General features: G+C 48.4%; 1 protein-coding gene across 1 annotated transcript in view; it reads right to left on the bottom strand.

The window, feature by feature from the left end:
- Positions 1 to 20,019, bottom strand: part of PPP1R1B (protein phosphatase 1 regulatory inhibitor subunit 1B) — a 129,065-nt gene that overhangs the window by 46,424 nt on the left and 62,622 nt on the right. The window contains exons 2-3 of the mRNA XM_063959730.1: positions 6,504 to 6,564; positions 3,042 to 3,064 (exon numbers count right to left, since the gene is read on the bottom strand). Of these exons, the coding sequence (XP_063815800.1) occupies positions 3,042 to 3,064; positions 6,504 to 6,564 (84 nt within the window). The remainder of the gene's footprint in view (positions 1 to 3,041; positions 3,065 to 6,503; positions 6,565 to 20,019) is intronic.

Genomic DNA, 20,019 nt, shown 5'->3' with positions numbered 1-20,019 from the left:
TGTAGGATCCAGGGGTCCTGTACGGTCCCAGCGTCATGCTGAGAACTTGGTAGAAGCGGTGGAGGGCTTCTGTTCCTGGGAATGGGCTGCCTGCTGCAGTCTTCTTCCCTTTCCTCTATCCCTGGGCAGATATGACTCTTATAGGGACGAAAGGACTGAGGCTGAAAAGACGGTGTCTTTTTCTGCAGAGATGTGACTTAGGGTAAAAAACGGTGGATTTTCCAGCAGTTGCCGTGGCCACCAGGTCCCATGGACCGACCCCAAATAACTCCTCCCCTTTATACGGCAATACATCTTTGTGCCGTTTGGAATCTGCATCACCTGACCACTGTCGTGTCCATAAACATCTTCTTGCAGATATGGACATCGCATTTACTCTTGATGCCAGAGTGCAAATATCCCTCTGCGCATCTCGCATATATAGAAATGCATCCTTTAAATGCTCTATAGTCAATAAAATACTGTCCCTGTCAAAGGTATCAATATTTTTAGTCAGGGAATCCGACCAAGCCACCTCAGCTCTGCACATCCAGGCTGAGGCGATCGCTGGTCGCAGTATAACACCAGCATGTGTGTGTATACTTTTTAGGATATTTTTCAGCCTCCTATCAGCTGGCTCCTTAAGTACGGCCCTATCCGTAGATGGTACCGCCACTTGTTCTGATAAGCGTGTGAGCGCCTTATCCACCCTGAGGGGTGTTTCCCACCGCGCCTTAACTTCTGGCGGGAAAGGGTATACCGCCAATAATTTTCTATCGGGGGAAACCCACGCATCATCACACACTTCATTTAATTTATCTGATTCAGGAAAAACTACAGGTAGTTTTTTCACCTCACACATAATACCCTTTTTTGTGGTACTTGGAGTATCAGAAATATGTAACACCTCCTTCATTGCCCTTAACGTGTGGCCCTAAAAGAAAATACGTTTGTTTCTTCACCGTCGACACTGAAATCAGTGTCCGTGTCTGGGTCTGTGTCGACCGACTGAGGTAAATGGGCATTTTACAGCCCCTGACGGTGTTTGAGACGCCTGGACAGATACTAATTTGTTCGCCGGCCCTCTCATGTCGTCAACCGGCTTGCAGCGTGTTGACATTGTCACGTAATTTCCATAAATAAGCCATCCATTCCGGTGTCGACTCCCTAGAGAGTGACATCACCATTACAGGCAATTTGCTCCGCCTCCTCACCAATATTTTCCTCATACATGTCGACACACACGTACCGACATACAGCACACACATAGGGAATGCTCTGATAGAGGACAGGACCCACTAGCCCTTTGGGGAGACAGAGGGAGAGTTTGCCAGCACACACCAAAACGCTATAATTATCCAGGGACAACCTTTATATAAGTGTTCCTCACTTATAGCATTTTAATATATATACATATCGCCAAATCAGTGCCCCCCCTCTCTGTTTTAACCCTGTTTCTGTAGTGCAGTGCAGGGGAGAGCATGGGAGCCTTCCCACCAGCCTTTCTGTGAGGGAAAATGGCGCTGTGTGCTGAGGAGAATAGGCCCCGCCCCCTTTTCGGCGGGCTTCTTCTCCGGAGTTTTAGATATCTGGCAGGGGTTAAATACATCCATATAGCCTCAAGGGCTATATGTGATGTATTTTTCGCCATACAGGTATTATACATTGCTGCCCAGGGCGCCCCCCCCAGCGCCCTGCACCCTCCGTGACCGCTGTGTGAAGTGTGCTGACAACAATGGCGCACAGCTGCAGTGCTGTGCGCTACCTGATGAAGACTGAGAGTCTTCTGCCGCCTGGTTCCGGACCTCTTCATCTTCAGCGTCTGCAAGGGGGGTCGGCGGCGCGGCTCCGGGACGAACCCCAGGGCGAGCCCTGTGTTCCGACTCCCTCTGGAGCTATGTCCAGTAGCCTAAGAATCCAATCCATCCTGCACGCAGGTGAGTTGAAAATCTCTCCCCTAAGTCCCTCGATGCAGTGAGCCTGTTGCCAGCAGGACTCACTGAAAATAAAGAACCTAAAAACTTTTTCTAAGTAACTCTTTAAGAGAGCCACCTAGATTGCACCCTTCTCGGCCGGGCACAAAAACCTAACTGAGGCTTGGAGGAGGGTCATAGGGGGAGGAGCCAGTACACACCATGTGATCCTAAAAGCTTGCTTTTGTGCCCTGTCTCCTGCGGAGCCGCTATTCCCCATGGTCCTGACGGAGTCCCCAGCATCCACTAGGACGTTAGAGAAATAGGGGAGCCACAACAACTGCCCCCCCCCCCCCCCCCCCCCCCCAAACGCTGCCAAACATCAGCGGCCAGAACTCACTGGCAGTTGGTGTGGCTCCCCTATTTACATTTTGGACTGCTCCACTTCTGCAACTGCCACTGGTAGTAATTCATTACTGGATGCTCCAAAAGTAATATCAAGCATGACTTTGAGTTAAATTTAAACTTTTGCCATCATATTCTTTACTATGTTGAATCCTGCAGATAACTGTTCAAACCGCACGCACAGATGCCCATCCATAAATGCATTTTACCTCTGCAGTATTATGATTGATAACCGTCTTCCACCAAATCCTTCAACAGTAAGAGAGAACACAGTGCACTATTGAAACTCTGCGTCCTCAGCCACTGCCACCCCCACACAGCTCATCAGGTGGCCTTGCTGCGTGCACTGGGATTTCTCATGTAGAACATTCTCTACTTTAAATAAACCCTTTTGTTCAGGCCTCTGAATTTCACCATCTCCCCCCCTTCATCACAAATTCCATTACGTATTTTCACCCCATGTGGTGGGGAGGGCAGAAGTGCAATATGTGAGAAGAAGGGGATGGACTATACCTGTTAAGTTGCTTATTCGGCCAAAGACAGCTAAACTCAATTCAACCCATTCATTGCCAGTTTCTAAGACAAAAAGGTGGTCAAATACATATTGTTATTACAGGTGTTCTAAGAGCAATGGTTGTGCAATAGGAGAGGGCTGGAAAAGTGACTGGGAGAAAGGTAGAAATCCCAAAGACATTTATACCTGCCTTAGTCCATGACAATGATACATTGAGGTGAATTACTGACCTGATATATTGTAGGGTCTTCATCTGCAAAAGAGGGGATGGAAAGTTTTAAGAAAATAACAGAAAAGGAAGGATGGGGTAGAGAGAGTGACACTTGGACATATCTGAATGATACAGAAATAGTAGAGATTTATATACAGAGCATTTCAGAACATATAACTGTCATATATTGGTACCAATGTTCCATCACTGTTCTTCTTCTGTTAACTCTAAGGCTGTGTACTCATCAGAACAATGTACTTTCGATGCGACATGATCTGCGATGGGGTTCCGACATCGGCAAGTGCGTACACACTTGCCGTTGATGGCTGCGACCGGGGGAGGAGCGGTGCCATACTGCATTCGACAGCATGCCCCCCGTAAGCAATATTGCACGTCGGACCTGCATGCAGGAATTGCGCATCGTATCCTGTATCGAGTGTACACACTATACAATACTGTAACGAACTGCCCGATATCAGCCGGATCGTATGCGATATTGCACAGTGTGTATGCACCCTTAGCCAGGATTACATAATAAAGGTAAATATAGGCACACATTTGTTTTTTATTTATTTAACATGAATTCAGATGAGTATTTTGTCAGAATTTGCCCATGCTTTCTTCCAAACAGAATACAGGTGGCCTGACTCTGAGTTGCACACAATGCCAATGTTCCAGGAGATGAGTGATTCCTGTCTACAGCATGTTTTTGGGAAGATTCCTTAAACCCTATGCGGCACATGTGTTATACTGTGTGTACGCACGGTATCAGAAATGTATTGACAATGTACTGGGCATTTCTGAGAGGTGACTATTCAGACACACAGAGATAAACCATCTTATGCTGCTTTCAGATCGCAAATGCCGGATCCTACCCGGTAAGAGAAACGTGTACTTACCGGGTGGGATCCGGCATTTGCGCTCCGTTGCTGGCTTTCCGACCCGGCAATATACCGGGTCGGTTGCCATAGCAGCGGAGGGCGCAGCAGCAGCAGGGGCGGGGGTGGAGGCGGCGCCGGGAGATGAGCTCATCTCCTGCGCCGCCTCTGCCTATGCTGTGAATGGGAGCCGTGTCGCATCGGAACGGCTCCCATTCACACTGCACCTGACCCGGTAATCAACCCGATAAGAACCCTTCTTTTTTATCGGGTTGAATTACCGGGTCAGGCGACCCGCTAATTCTGAAAAGAACCTTTCACATCGCACACGGACCCATTTCGACACAGCAATATGCCGTGTCGACACCGGGTTTTTAGTGCGATGTGAAAGGGGTATTATGGGCGTGTTATGGGAGAGTAGCAGGCGTGATACTGGGGTGGTTGCGAACACCGATGCTTAATTGCTCACATTGGAGGCTATACTATGACAGCAAATCTGCACCTAGCATAGGACTGCTGGCAGTTTTGATGGTGCGACCGATGTTACGTCTTCAGTCGCACCAAGCAGGATTTCTGCATCTAAAGACACTGAAAGTGGGAGTCCCAGTCCTTGCACACTCAGATACGCACTTGTACACCAGGGGAAGGTCTGATGCTAGCAATAGCATACAGTCATTGGTGAGTCTAAAGTAGAAGACACTAAAGCGGCAGCAACAGCAGAGCACAACTCAGTCCTCTGTCCTGCCCTCTTCAATCACACCTCTGGGCTGCCTTCCCCAATATCCCCTCACCTCTGTGTTGCCCTCCCTATTCTCCCCTGACCTCTGCACTGCTTTCCTCATTCTCCCCTCACCTCTGCACTACTCTTCCCATTCTCCCCTCACCTCTGCACTGCTTTCCTCATTCTCCCCTCACCTCTGCACTACTCTTCCCATTCTCCCCTCACCTCTGCACTGCTTTCCTCATTCTCCCCTCACCTCTGCACTACTCTTCCCATTCTCCCCTCACCTCTGCACTGCTTTCCTCATTCTCCCCTCACCTCTGCACTACTCTTCCCATTCTCCCCTCACCTCTGCACTGCTTTCCTCATTCTCCCCTCACCTCTGCACTACTCTTCCCATTCTCCCCTCACCTCTGCACTGCTTTCCTCATTCTTACCTCACCTCTGCACTACTCTTCCCATTCTCCCCTCACCTCTGCACTGCTTTCCTCATTCTCCCCTCACCTCTGCACTACTCTTCCCATTCTCCCCTCACCTCTCCACTGCTTTCCTCATTCTCCCTCACGTCTGCAGTGCTCTGTCCATTCTTCTGTTCAAAACATTTTTTGTTCTCCCTTTTCTCATTTGTACTGATCCGTGTGTACAGTTTCTGCTCTTCTTCTCATTGTCTCTTTACTAATTACATTTTCTCCTCCAGATCTCTGTAAACGCACTGCAGAATATGTATGTTCTATATAGTTAACTGGTAATAAACAAACAAACCTTATGTTTTCTATATCTCTTTATTTCTGTCATGCTGCCTGTGGGTAATCTGGACGTGCATTACTTGTCCTTGCACATATATATATATATATATACACATATATTGTGGCAGTCCAGTCCGGATGCCACCCCAGGTGTTTGCAGGAAAGGGCACAACAGTTCGGGTGCCCTGGGCTAAGGCAACCTGGGTTTAGGACTAGACCAAGAGGAAGCCCAGGGGGGTGTTGGGACACAGCAGGTTGTCTCTTTAATGTTGTGTCAAAGATTTTCTGGCAGTTGGAAATTATAGTATTGCATACTTGCCTACCTGACCCTCTCCATGAGGGAGAAAATACTCTGTTCCTGGACTTTCCTGGTAATGTATGATCGCCGTCACCTGTGGTGAGCTAGTTAATTGAAAAAAAAGGTGTTTCACCACGGGTGATGGCAATCATACATTACCAGGAAAGTCCAGGAACAGAGCATTTTCTCCCTCATGGAGAGGGTCAGGTAGGCAAGTATGTAGTATTGTATTGCTGTTGATACACCATACTTGCCTACCTGACCCTCTCCATGAGGGAGAAAATGCTCTGTTCCTGGACTTTCCTGGTAATGTATGATTGCCATCACCTGTGGTGAAACACCTTTCTTATCAATTAACTAGCTCACCACAAGTGATGGCAATCATACATTACCAGGAAAGTCCAGGAACAGAGCATTTTCTCCCTCATGGAGAGGGTCAGGTAGGCAAGTATGTGATACACAGAAATACCCTGCAATTTCATACATGATATCCCATCCATGGAGGTCCGGTCCAGGTATTGGAGCAAGCGCTCCCAGCAATCAGGCACACCTGTGCCACACTTTTATAAAGCTCATTAGGGCAAGGGCTCAGGGCTCCTGATGCCAACAAGTGGGCTGCTGATAGAGGGCAGGCCAGTGGGTTAGAGACAGGGAGCCTGAGATTGTGTACATGCTGTTTGTGAACTGGTGCCTAATTAAGGTACCCATTGAAACTTGCTGTGAAATGTATGTTTACTATGCTGTGTAAGTAAACGGACTGCTTTTCTTTAACACAACTGTGTCAGCGTCTTGTCTGGTGGAAGGTCGCTTGTTACAATATAAATATATATTTACTCACCTGGGGACTGAGGTTCAGATACACGAAAAAGGGTGGCTGGAGTAGGTCTGCGTCTCCTGATCTAGAGAGAAAATAATAAAAAAAAGTTATGACGACGGGAGCTTCTAGTAATTCACAGAGCTAGTATCTCATTTTTAGTTTATTCATTTCACCATTAACTTCTATTTATAGGTAATATTATTATGGCAGGTCCATAATAAAAAAGGGGAATTATAGTGTCCTTCATAGAGGATTAGAAGGTGTAGACTTTGTATTGAGTTTGTATTTACACACTGAGCAGCGTTTTTTTTTATTTTTAAGAATATGTTCCTTGTATACATGAATTATCCACACCCAGTGCTGTGAGAAAAGACAGCTGGCGCCATAATATAGACAGTTGAATAAAATTTACAATATAACTTACTCACAAAACATACCATGAATAATGTAGGCAATGTCGCTCCTGTACACAAAGGGTTAAGACAATATGTATCTGTGTCAAGAAGATGTTTTCACATTATTATATTAGTAGATGCATGTTGTACATTAAGATTCCAAAGTAAGGAACAGTAGGTTCTGTTATATGGTAGAACAAAGCATAGTGTTGTACTTCTTATTATAGGTCTGAGTGGTCCTAATTACAGACATACAAAACCACTAGATCTACCAACATAATCAAGTACAACAGTAAATGTGTAATACAAGGATACACACTGCAACACAGTACTAAGCATAAAAGCTGTACCACTCACTGACCTTAGGGGGCAATTCAGACCTGATCGCTAGGATGCGTTTTATCACAGCCTGCGATCAGGTCCGAAGTGCGCATGCGTATGCACATCGATGCACAGGCACAATGGACTGCAGCAATGGGGATCGTTGCATAGCGACGGGATGGTGCAAGAAAAGCGATCGCACGGGCGATCGCAAGGTGACTGACAGGAAGAGGGTGTTTGTGGGTGGCAACTGACCATTTTCAGGGAGTATCTGGAAAAACGCAGGCGTGTCCAAGCGTTGGAAGAGAAGGTGTCTGATGTCAATTCCGGTCCTGGACAGGCTGAAGGGATCGCATCGGCTAAGTAAGTCCTGGGCTGCGCAGAGACAGCTCTGCTACACATGCGTTCGCACACTTGCACAGCTAAAATACCAACTCCCTGTAGGCGGTGACTATCTGATCGCAGGGCTACAAAAATAGCTGCACAGCGATCAGGTCTGAATTAGGCCCTTAATCTCTGGCAAACATATATACCAAAAATATACATGTGAAATGAATATATAATTGAAATGCTATGCACCTTTATAAAAAAAACAAAACACTATAAAACGGTACTAAACATTAATAAGCATACAACAATTCAGAAATTTCACCTTTGACAAAATCAAGCCGGCCAGTGCAAAGGGGCGTGTATTATTAGATCTACACTACAAAGGTCTGCAGTCAATAGGTCTACCACTAAGCATACCTCCCATTTTCAGCATTTGTGGCATGTCCAGTGCTCCCTGAGTGGCTGAACAGCCCTCGGCTCCCCTCCTTGCACTGATAGATGCCATGTGCATGCGCACGGCATTTATTCAGTGATCACCGGCTGCTTTGCAGAGCAGAGCAGCAGTGATCACAGGCTCTTCCAACTGTCACCCTTCTGCCCGCGGGACACTGCGGCCCGCAGGTGGGACAGGGTAACAGTGTTCAATTAGCAGGACTGTCCCGCTAAATTCGGGACATTTGGGAGGTATGCTAATGGCAGACATGCATAAAGTCGACCGGGTCAAAAGGTCAACATGGAAATGGTTGACACAATAAAGGTAGCTACAATTTATTTGTTTTTTGGGGTGTTTTGTCACTTTTCTGCCACAAACAAGCTCCCTCAGTGTACTGCGTCTCCTCGCATGGCTTGCTTCACTCGCCATGCTTCGGGCCAGGTTACTATTCCCCATTGCAGTCCACGTGGATGGTAAAGTATGAAAAAGTTGAAAAAATAAAATAAATAAATAAAAAGATTATGTCGACCTTTTTACCCTGCTGACCTTTTTGTACTGTCTACCTTTTACATGTCGACCTTTTGAACCTGTCGACCTTTTGACCCTGTTGACCTAATGCATGTCTACCATTAGTGGTCGACCTATTGACTGTAGACCTTTTTTAGTGTAGATCTATACAACGGATACCAGTGCAAACAGACTACCAGTCTCATGCTAAAAAGAGCAGGACTCTTCCCCATCACCATGGTCTCAATATAGTGGGCACAGGTCTCTAAGACGTCCAGTAAACATAAGTGTCTTCATACACTGTTGCTTAGCATGCCAGGTCCTGGGCCACTGAGCATCTTTCTCGCTCAAAATGTTCATCTTATTTGCATTAATAAATAAAACTATATTGCCAGCTCGCACGGATCAATTGGATGTACAACGTTTGTATATTTGAGTACGAAAGCGGCTGCTGCATTTCTCAAGTTCCATTGTGCATCATCTGCAAACTTGTATGTATGTAAAACTAATTCCTGTGTGGTTAAAGCTACAGCCCAGCGTCTGTAGTACACTGTGAGTGATGCTTCATCGGTCTGTGATGCAAATAACATGCAAAATGGGGAAAAAAATATGTTCCGCTACTTCTCTTGCAGCATCTCAGAATGAGTAAAACAAGGAGATTTATGGTAGACTTACCATAGTTAAATCTCTTTCTGCGAGTTACACTGGATTCCACAGGGAATAACACTGGGGTGTAAAGTTGGATCTTGATCCAAGGCATCAACAGGCTAAAGCTTTGACTGTTCCCAGGATGCATTGCACTGACTGCCTCCACTATAGCCCCACCTCCAGGAACTGGAGCTCAGTTTCGTTAACCAGTCCAATGCAGTAGCAGGTAAAAGAGACGGCAGATGTTAGTCACAGAACCACATTCTCACGACAGGAGAAGGGACTAGCGGCTAATGCCATACAAACCCAAAGAAGCTAAGTGCGTCAGGGTGGGCGCCCTGTGGAATCCAGTGTACCTCGCAGAAAGAGATTTAACTATGGTAAGTCTACCATAAATCTCCTTTTCTGCAGCGGGGTACACTGGTATTCCACAGGGAATAATATTAGGGATGTCCTAAAGCAGTTCCTCATGGGAGGGGAAACACTGTAGCGGGTACAAGAACCCGGCATCCAAAGGAAGCATCCTGGGAGGCGGAAGTATCAAAGGCATACAACCTGACGAACGTGTTCACAGAGGACCACGTTGCCGCCTTGCACAATTGTTCAGCGGACACGCCTCGGCGGGCCGCCCAAGAAGGTCCAACAGACCGGGTAGAATGGGCTTTGATAGCAGCAGGAGCTGGGCGTCCAGCCTGTGCATAGGCTTGTGCAATCACCATTCTAAACCATCTGGCCAAAGTTTGCTTATTCGCAGGCCATCCACATTTGTGAAAACCAAAAAGTACAAAAAAGGGTATCTGACCTCCTGAGGGAGGCAGTCCTCCCTACGTAAATACGTAGAGCCCGTACTACATCCAAAGACCGCTCTTTGGAGGACAAACCAGAAGAGATAAAGGCTGGAACCACAATCTCTTGGTTAAGATGAAAAGATGATACCACCTTAGGTAGATAACCAGGGCGAGTTCAAAGAACTGTCCGGTCATGGTGAAAAATCAGAAAGGGTGGACGACAGGACAAAGCTCCTAAGTCCGACACCCTCCTAGCAGAGGCAATAGCCAGCAAAAACACAACCTTAAGCGTAAGATGTTTAAGGTCCACAGACTCAAGAGGTTCGAATGGAGACTCTTGTAGGGCATTCAAAACAACAGACAGATCCCATGGAGCCACCGGAGGGACATAGGGAGGTTGAATCCATAAAACACCCTGAGTGAAAGTATGAACTTCAGGGAGAAACGCAATTTTCCTCTGAAATCACACCGACAAGGCAGAAATATGAACTTTGAGGGAGGCCAGACGAAGGCCCAAGTCCAGGCCCTATTGCAGAAAAGCCAAAAGTCTGGAAGTTTTGAAAGTATATGCATCATAATTCTTACCAGCACACCAGGTGAAGTAAGAATTCCAGACCCTATGATAAATCCGTACAGAAGCCGGTTTACGGGCTTTCAACATAGTTTGAATGACCGCCTCAGAGAATCGCTTTGCCATCAGGAGTGAAGCTTCAAGAGCCACGCCGTCAAAGCCAGTCTGTCCAGGTCCGGGTAGACACAAGGGCCCTGAATGAGGAGGTCTGGGCATTGAGGACGTAGAAGAGGACGCTCTATCGAGTCTGAGAACCAATGCCATCTGGGCCACGCTTTAGCGACTAGAAGTACTATTCCTCTTTCTATCTTGAACTTCCACAGTATCCTGGGTAGGAGTGACACTGGAGGGAACACATATGGCAGCCGAAAGTTCCATGGAATTGCCAGTACGTACACGAACGCTGCTTGAGGATCCCTTGTCCTTGATCCGAAAACCAGAACCTTGTGATTGTGTCGAGACGCCATCAGGTCTACATCCGTTAGGCCCCACTTGTCCACTAGGAGTTGAAAGACTTCCAGATGAAGACTCCACTCTCTGGCATGAACATCCTGATGACTGAGGAAATCGGCTTCCCAGTTGAGGACTCTGGGAATGAACACTGCTGATATTGCTGGCAGATGGCATTCCACCCAACGTAGGATCTTTGATACTTCCAGCATTGCCATGCGGCTTCGAGTGCTGCCTTGATGATTTATGTATGCCACCATGGTGGCGTTGTCTGATTGTACTTGAACAGGCCTGTTCTGTATTAGAGGCAGGGCCAGTGTCAACGCATTGAACACTGCCCGCAATTCCAGAATGTTTATCTGGAGGAGAGATTCCTCCCTGGTCCACCGACCCTGGAGAGAGTGTTGCTCCAACACCGCGCCCCAAACCCCGCAGACTGGCATCTGCTGTCAGGAGGAACCAGTTGGAGATCCAGAAGGGACGGCCCCTGCTCAACTGTTGGTTCTGTAGCCACCAGCTCAATGACAGACGAACCTCCAGAGTCAAGGAAATCATTTGAGACCTGAACCGATGATGCAGGCCGTCCCACTTGGAAAGGATTAACCTCTGCAGAGGGCGGGAATGAAATTGAGCGTACTCTACCATGTTGAAAGCCGACACCAAGAGGCCTAGTACCATACTTGCCTACTTTTGAAAACGAGTGTCACTGAGATTCCAGGTGGCAGCAAAATACGCTGCACTTTCTGGGGGCGGGGGGGGGGGGGGGGGGGCGGCTGTCATGCTCTGCCACAGGGCTTGTCTATGTCCAACTATGGGCGTATTTATTGCCAATCAGGGGTGTGTCCTACAATGGCAGATGAAAGCTATAGTGCTAAAAGCAGCAAAAAAAAAAAAAAAAAAAAAAAAGTAATAAAATAGGTACATAAGAGTAAAAATAGGTGCACTATATATTAAGGTACTGTGTACTGCACATTTGTGAGAAGAGACGGACAAATAGAAAACCCCCAATATATACACTGGTGTGCGAGTGCGTGGTTTATAGATAGATAATGATATAGATAGATAATAAAAAAGTGGGTCCCAGGGTCCCCTCACTTTTAAAAATTGGGGTCCTACCTGTCCTTTTCCCATTGGAATGAAGGTTCTTATTAATGATTTGGACACTACAAAAGTGTTGCAAGGCGGAGAGGGGGTGGCAATGCTGCTGGGCTGTGTAGTATACAGGACACTCTGCACCAGAGCTGTAACTAGACATATTGGTGCCCTTCGGCAGAAAATGAATTTGTGCTCCCCTCTCATAATTTAAAGCATGGACAGTGCGCGCCGAAGGCAGGTAGAGCACGTTCTACATATTGCACCAGAGAGCACGTTCTACACTTTGCGCCAGGTAGAGCACATTATACATTTTGCAACAGGTAGAGCACGTTCTACACATTGCACCAGGTAGAGCACGTTCTACACACTGCACCAGGTTGAGCACGTCCTACACATTGCACCAGGTAGAGCACGTTACACACATTACACCAGGTAGAGCTTGTTACCCACATTGCACCAGGTAGAGCACCTTACACACACTGCACCAGGTAGAGCACGTTACACACATTGCGCCAGGTAGAGCACGTTATACACATTGCGCCAGGTAGAGCACGTTCTACACATTGCACCAGGTAGAGCACGTTCTACACACTGCACCAGGTACAGCACGTTCTACACATTTCACCAGGTGGAGCACGTTACACACACTGCACCAGGTAGAGCTTGTTACCCACATTGCACCAGGTAGAGCACCTTACACACATTGCACCAGGCAAAAGGATTGGTGCCCTTCCCCCCACCTACATTTAAAATAGGGACAGTGCACGTCGTAGGCATGCATCCAAAATATATGGGCGTGACTTCATGGGGAAGGGACGTGGCCACATAATTCACATTATAATACCCTGCACAGTAGTGTACATTTGTCACATTACACCACACCGTAGTACCCCTTATACACATTATGCCAGGTAACCCTTTATATACATTATGCCAGGTAGCCACTTATACGCATTACGCCAGGTTGACACAATTATACACATTACGCCTTGTAGAGACCCTTCTAGACATTACACCATGTAGAGCCAATTATAGACATTACGCTAGGTACAGAGCCTTACACACCTAACACCAGGTACAGAGCCTTACACACCTAATGCCAGGTAGAGACCCGTACACACCTAACACCAGGTAGAGACCCGTACACACCTAACGCCAGGTAGAGACCCGTACACACCTAACACCAGGTAGAGACCCGTACACACGTAACTCCAGGTAGAGACCCGTACACACAACGCTAGGTAGAGACCCTTATACACATAACGCCAGGTAGAGACCTGTTCACACAACGCCAGGTACAAACCCTTACACGCAACGCTAGGTAGAGACCCTTAAACACATAACGCCAGGTAAAGACCCTACAACTGAGAAAGACAGAATGTGTGTGTGTGTGTTTGCGTATGTGTGTGTCACTTACACCATGGTAGACAGCAGTGCTCCAGTACGACCCGCAGCTACACGTCTTTCCCTCTTCAAGCAGCTCTGGGACCCGTGTTCATTATCTCCAGTTGCACCGCGCACCACACAGGGGTTGACACTCGGGGTTGCCCAGCACTATACCTGCTACAATATACACAGCAGGTAGCACTGCAACTGTCAACAGCTATGCAGACAGAGCCGTTCAATAGGGATAAGTGCAGATGGTGCGCCCACATGAAAAGTGCACAGTGTGCAAGGCACCGCCTGCCCTACCCTAGTTACGGCCCTGCACACAGCACCATAATATATTACATTATACACAGCCCCCTCCCCCATATTACACCCAGTACACACAGCACCATATTACATTACACACAGCATACACAGCCCCCCACCATATTACACCCAGTACCACGTTACATTTTACACAGTCCCCCATTTTACAACCATTCCATATTACATTGTATTATACACAGCACACACAGTCCCTCCCCCACACCCATATTACACCCAATAGCACATTATATTACATTTTACACAGCTCCCCCCCATATCACACACAGTGCCACATCCCATTACATTTTAGAACCCCCCCCATATTACATCCAGTACCACATTTTATTATACACAGCCCCCCTCCCCCATATTACACTGCATTACACTATGCACAGCGTACACCCCTCCAGTATTACACCCAATAGCACATTATATAAAATTTTACACAGCCTCCCCACCCCCCATCATATTACACACGGTACCAACACAGTCACCTCTCCCCCATATTACATTGCATTATGCACAGCGTACACCCCCTCCTGTATTACACCCAATAGCACATTTTATTACATGATACACAGCCCCCCCACCATATTACACACAGTAGAACATTACATTAAATATTACACAGCCCCCTCCATATTACACACGGTACCACATTACATTTACAAACCCACCCATATTACATCCAGTGACATTACAGTATACACAGCCCCCCCCCCCCCCCATAACGCCCAGTACGTACTGCACTTACCTGGCTTTGTTGCTCCCTCCTGTGAAGAGCAGGGAGCCAGCCCGGGCCAGTGTGGTGAGGGGAAGGCAGCACAGGTAAGCCACATCAGGATCCAGGAAGAGAAATGCTGGGCTGATGCACGCACTGTGAGTGTGGTGGGCGGGGCCAGCCACTGTGAAGCAAAGCCCTGCTCCACTCACTGTACATGCGGCTGCTTTGCTTATTATTCCCGACACTGCTGCCGCTCAGACTGTCCGGCTCTCAGACTGCACACAGCAGGACGGCCATCGCTCATAACCCCGCGGTGGCTGGCCATGATGTCTCGGTTGATTCTATTTCAGAGTGGGAGAAGGGACCTTCTGACGTATCTAGGGGAGGAGACACGTCACCAGGGGGAGGAGCTACGGGCGAACAGGGTACCCGAAAAGTACCCTCGCGGGCTCGCTTCGCTCGCCACGCTTCGGGCACGGTGGCTCGCTCCGCTCCGCTTCCCTCGCCACCTGATTACTAAAGGTAATAGTTGGTGGCGTGGATAGTAAAGGAACTATCCCGCTGGCGTAGCTCCTCTCCCTAGTGTCGTGGCTCCTCCCCCTTACGGAAAAGGTCCCTTAGCCCACTTGATTCTAGCATCTACCATGATGTCTCCGGCGCAGGCTCCATCCCCCGCATTTCCGGACTTGCGCAGACCGGATTTACGGGGATAACAGTTGAAAACCGGGAGGCAGCAAAGGTTTGCGGGGCAGCGGGAGGCTCATTTAAAAATCGGGAGCCTTCCGCTGAATGCGGGAGGGTAGGCAAGCCTGCTAGTACTTGCATCGCTGTTAGGTTCCTGGTGCTCAGAACAAGGGAGATGTTGCGTAGTGAGTCCAGAGCACCAGAACGTGATGCTGAAATAAGGTGTGGTTTGGAAATAGCCCCTAGCAGCCTACCTCCATTGTTTCACCCGTGTGGTCAGTTCAGGCCTGCATGACTATGGTTTCTTGGGCCCACGGCAGCCGCGTTTGAAGGGCGGATTAGGTCTGCCCAACTCCGATGCCCCCAGGTCTTAGAGTGAGACAAGGCGTGAACCGAGACAGGATAATAACAAGGGTACCTCTAACTAAAGCAAACAGAAGGCTAGGGGCTACTAACAACCCTAAAACTAAATATATGTGCGGCACGCCGCCAAAGGAAAAGAACAACAAAGGAAATGCTGTCCACACGCCGACACAATACTGTTGTGTACTGGCGGTGACAGCATAAGCAGAACCCTCTGCAAAACACCAGTAACAAATATAACCAAAGAATACTGTGGCCTAGGCCGACGGACGCGGCAAAGCCGCTACTCACGGAACCGGTACAAATACTGGCAAACGGACAGGAACCCCCAATGTAGCCGACACAGACTCTCAGAACCGGAGGACAGGCAGAATCCCAAACGACAGACCGGTGGACACCAAGAAGCCAGATACTCGACCAGGCACAGACAAAGCCTTCTGGACAGGAACGCTTCACGGCAGGACACGGGATCAGACACTGGAACCGACACTGGAACCGACACTGGAACCGACACTGGAACCGACACTGGAAGCAGCTAGACAGACACTGCTAGACAGGAGCTCAGGAACTGGCAGGGACTAGCTAAGAACTCTGGAACTATCACCAGTGTCTGTGTATTGCACTGAGCCAGAATATAACAGAGAGTCCTAATTAATTATGTCGTGCAGCTGCCCTGCTGCACAACTGAGAGGTGCAATTAACAGACAGGTGAGGCTGAACACATGGGAACAAGCTGCAATTACACAGACTCACCACCGGCAGCAAACAAGAGTCTTCTTAAACCAGAGCAACGGGAAATCCTGGCCTGCAAGACAACTATAAACATAAAATAGGAATGAACCACTACCTGTGGTTCATAACAGTACCCTCTCCTTAAGGGTGGGCTCCGAACACCCCATGACACCCACGGGGAACAGAAACAGAAGTATAACATAAAATACATAACCAAAATGCAAAACAGGAATGAGTCACAGCCGTGGCTCATAACAGTACCCCCCCCCCCCCCTTGAGGAGGGGTCAACGGACCCCAAAATTCAGCCTTTCCAAAACCAGGGATACAAAAAAAAACCTGACACACTGGTCTAACAGGCAAGAAAACAGAAACAAGCTGTGGCAACAGCTTGTAACAGTGCCACCCCCTTGACGGTGGCCACTGGACACAAGACAAGAAAAAAAAAAAAAATATATATATATATATATATATATCTTTTTTTTATATATAACAAGGCAAGAGTCAATAATTATTTATTTTTCTTATTATTATTTTTACAAAGTTCTTGAGGTCTGACCAAGGTAATTCCCCAAACATTGTCTGAACTGATGGTACCTCCCAGCAAGGCTGGGTTCAAATCAGAGATTGGTTTCTTAACCTTGGGAGCTGAACTTTCAGGCAAAGTATAACTATTAGAAGAAGACAGAAAAGCACATCCTGCAGTCAAAACAACGGCCTGAGACTCTTGTGCCGAGTTTACAGTATACGGTGAACTCTCAGCAGATAAGATGGGTGACCTAGAGGAACCTGAACCAATTTCTTTGGAACCATATCTCTTAATAACTGCATCACTGAATGCTGGGGGATCCTGAAGAATGGGATCTTCAGTTTTCATTAAATTGGATGCCCACTCAAAAGGCTCCCCTCTAAAGGAATATATCAGATAGAGCACAAGGTTCTCTGAAGTGATGCCCAGAAATGGTCTAGACGACATAATGATGTAATAGTGTTTGTAAAGCGCCAGAAATTGGACTAAGTCCCCATCAAAGATTATAGATGTTGAGATATCAACAGAGTCAGGATCTGCTTCCTTCCCATCTGACTGACTAGAGTGCTTTGCTAGAACCTGGTCACTACTGACCTTACTCGAGGCTGAGACTTTCTGAACCCCACCTGGGGCAGTGACTTTCTGAACCCCACCTGGGGCAGTGGCCCTCGGAACCCCACCTGGGGCAGTGGCCCTCGGAACCCCACCCGGGGCAGTGGCCTTCTGAACCCCACCCGGGGCAGTGGCCTTCTGAACCCCACCCGGGGCAGTGGCCTTCTGAACCCCACTCGGGGCAGTGGCCTTCTGAACCCCACCTGGGGCAGTGACCTTCTGAATCCCACCCGGGGCAGTGACCTTCTGAACCCCACCCGGGGCAGTGACCTTCTGAACCCCACCCGGGGCAGTGACCTTCTGAACCCCCGCTGGGGCAGTGGCCTTCGGGAACCCACTGGGGCAGTGGCCTTCGGGAACCCCGCGGGGGTCAGCACCTCGGATTCTTTTACTGGGACCGGACCGTCGGCCTCCCTCTCTGGGACCGGGCCATCGGCCTTCCTCTCTGGGACCGGGCCGTCGGCCTCCCTCTCTGGGACCGGGCCGTCGGCCTCCTTTTCTGGGACCGGGCCGTCGGCCTCCCTCACAGAGTCGATAATTATCGACACTTCTCCCGGGATAATGACCTCCGGGACTTTTGCTGAAGCTATAACCTTCAGAACCTCTACTAACGCTATGCCTCTTGAGTCCTTTCCTAGGGAAGCGACTTCTAGACCCTTCTCTGGGGCTGTGTCTCTCGAGACCCGACTTGGGGATATTACTTCAAAGATCCCTTCTGGGGTTTTGCTTCTCGAGTTCCCTTCTAGAACTATGGTTATAGACACCTTCTCTGGAGTTGCGCTTTTCAAGTCCCTACCTGGGGTAACAGCTTCTGAGACCCCTTCTGGTATTGACACCTGAGCTATAATATTCGATGTCCCTCTATGACCCAGAGCATAGGGCACCGCTCCAGGACCCCGGGCATCGGGCACCACTCCAGGACCCAGGGCATCACTCCAGGACCCCGGGCATCGGGCACCACTCCAGGACCCCGGGCATCGGGCACCACTCCAGGACCCCAGGCATCGGGCACCACTCCAGGACCCCGGGCATCACTCCAGGACCCCGGGCACCGGGCACCACTCCAGGACCCCGGGCATCGGGCACCACTCCAGGGGTTTGCAACTCTGCTTCAACAGGAAAATCAAGAGAGGAGAGAAACATTCTCCTTTGGTTCCTGAATCTATAATGGGGCTCCCTAGCCCAAGGACCCCAATTATAGGACAGAGTGCTTTTTAGTGTGGGTTGTGTGACAAGTACCTCTGCCACAGTAGAGACAGGAGTAGGTCTTGTATCCTGACTCAACTTGGCCAGAGGGCAGGACTTGTCACCACATTTTGGCTTGCGCAACTCACAGGTCTGCAGATAGTGGCCTAAACCCCCACAATATAGGCATAAATCTAAGTTTCTGCGACGCAGACGCTCCTCTTCTGAGAGCCTGGGCCGCAGAAAACTTTTAAACTTTTTCTCTCCAACTGAACCTGAGGATTCTCTTGTCACCATATTGTGAGCAAGAGTCTCTTTAGAGGTAGATGAACTCTCAATGACTTCTGGTAAGATAAGCAAAATTTTAGTCAGAAGGTTTTGCAGTTGCTTTAAGGATTGCTGCAAAACTTCCAGTCGCTCAGGTTTCAAAGCACTGAAAGCAGAGTTCAGGGCTGAGAGAGACGCCTGCAGGGCTTGCATAGTTTGCATAGGAGGATTTTAAACTAGACAAGACAAGACTAAACTAGACTAGACAAGACTGGACTGGATTTTTTAAACTAGACAAGACTGGATTCTGCACACCGGACTGGATTCTGCACACTGAATTCTAGACATGACTGGATTCTGCACACCGGACTGGATTCTGCACACTGAATTCTAGACAGGACTGGATTCTGCACACCGGACTGGATTCTGCACACTGAATTCTAGACAGGACTGGATTCTAAACACCGGACTGGATTCTGCACACTGAATTCTAGACAGGACTGGATTCTAAACACCGGACTGGATTCTAAACACTGAATTCTAGACAAGACACTGGACCAAAAAAAGAAAAAACTACTATTTAGCTTTGTTTCTTTTTTGTTGTATGGCTGGTGATAATGTTAGGTTCCTGGTGCTCAGAAGAAGGGAGATGTTGCGTAGTGAGTCCAGAGCACCAGAACGTGACGCTGAAATAAGGTGTGGTTTGAAAATAGCCCCTAGCAGCCTACCTCCATTGTTTCACCCGTGTGGTCAGTTCACGCCTGCGTGACTATGGTTTCTTGGGCTCACGGCAGCCGCGTTTGAAGGGCGGATTAGGTCTGCTTAACTCCGATGCCCCCAGGTCTTAGAGTGAGACAAGGCGTGAACCGAGACAGGATAATAACAAGGGGACCTCTAACTAAAGCAAACAGAAGGCTAGGGGCTACTAACAACCCTAAAACGAAATATATGTGCGGCACGCCGCCAAAGGAAAAGAACAACAAAGGAAATGCTGTCCACACACCGACACAATACTGTTGTGTACCGGCGGTGACAGCATAAGCAGAACCCTCTGCAAAACACCAGTAACAAATATAACCAAAGAATACTGCAGCCTAGGCCGACGGACGCGGCAAAGCCGCTACTCACGGAACCGGTACAAATACTGGCAAACGGACAGGAATCCCCCAATGTAGCCGACACAGACTCTCAGAACCGGAGGACAGGCAGA

Source organism: Pseudophryne corroboree, chromosome 3 (assembly GCF_028390025.1).
Source record: "Pseudophryne corroboree isolate aPseCor3 chromosome 3, aPseCor3.hap2, whole genome shotgun sequence".
Lineage (NCBI taxonomy): Eukaryota > Metazoa > Chordata > Amphibia > Anura > Myobatrachidae > Pseudophryne > Pseudophryne corroboree.
Note: the sequence above shows the minus strand (reverse complement) of the source record. Positions and strands in the feature narration are given on the sequence as shown.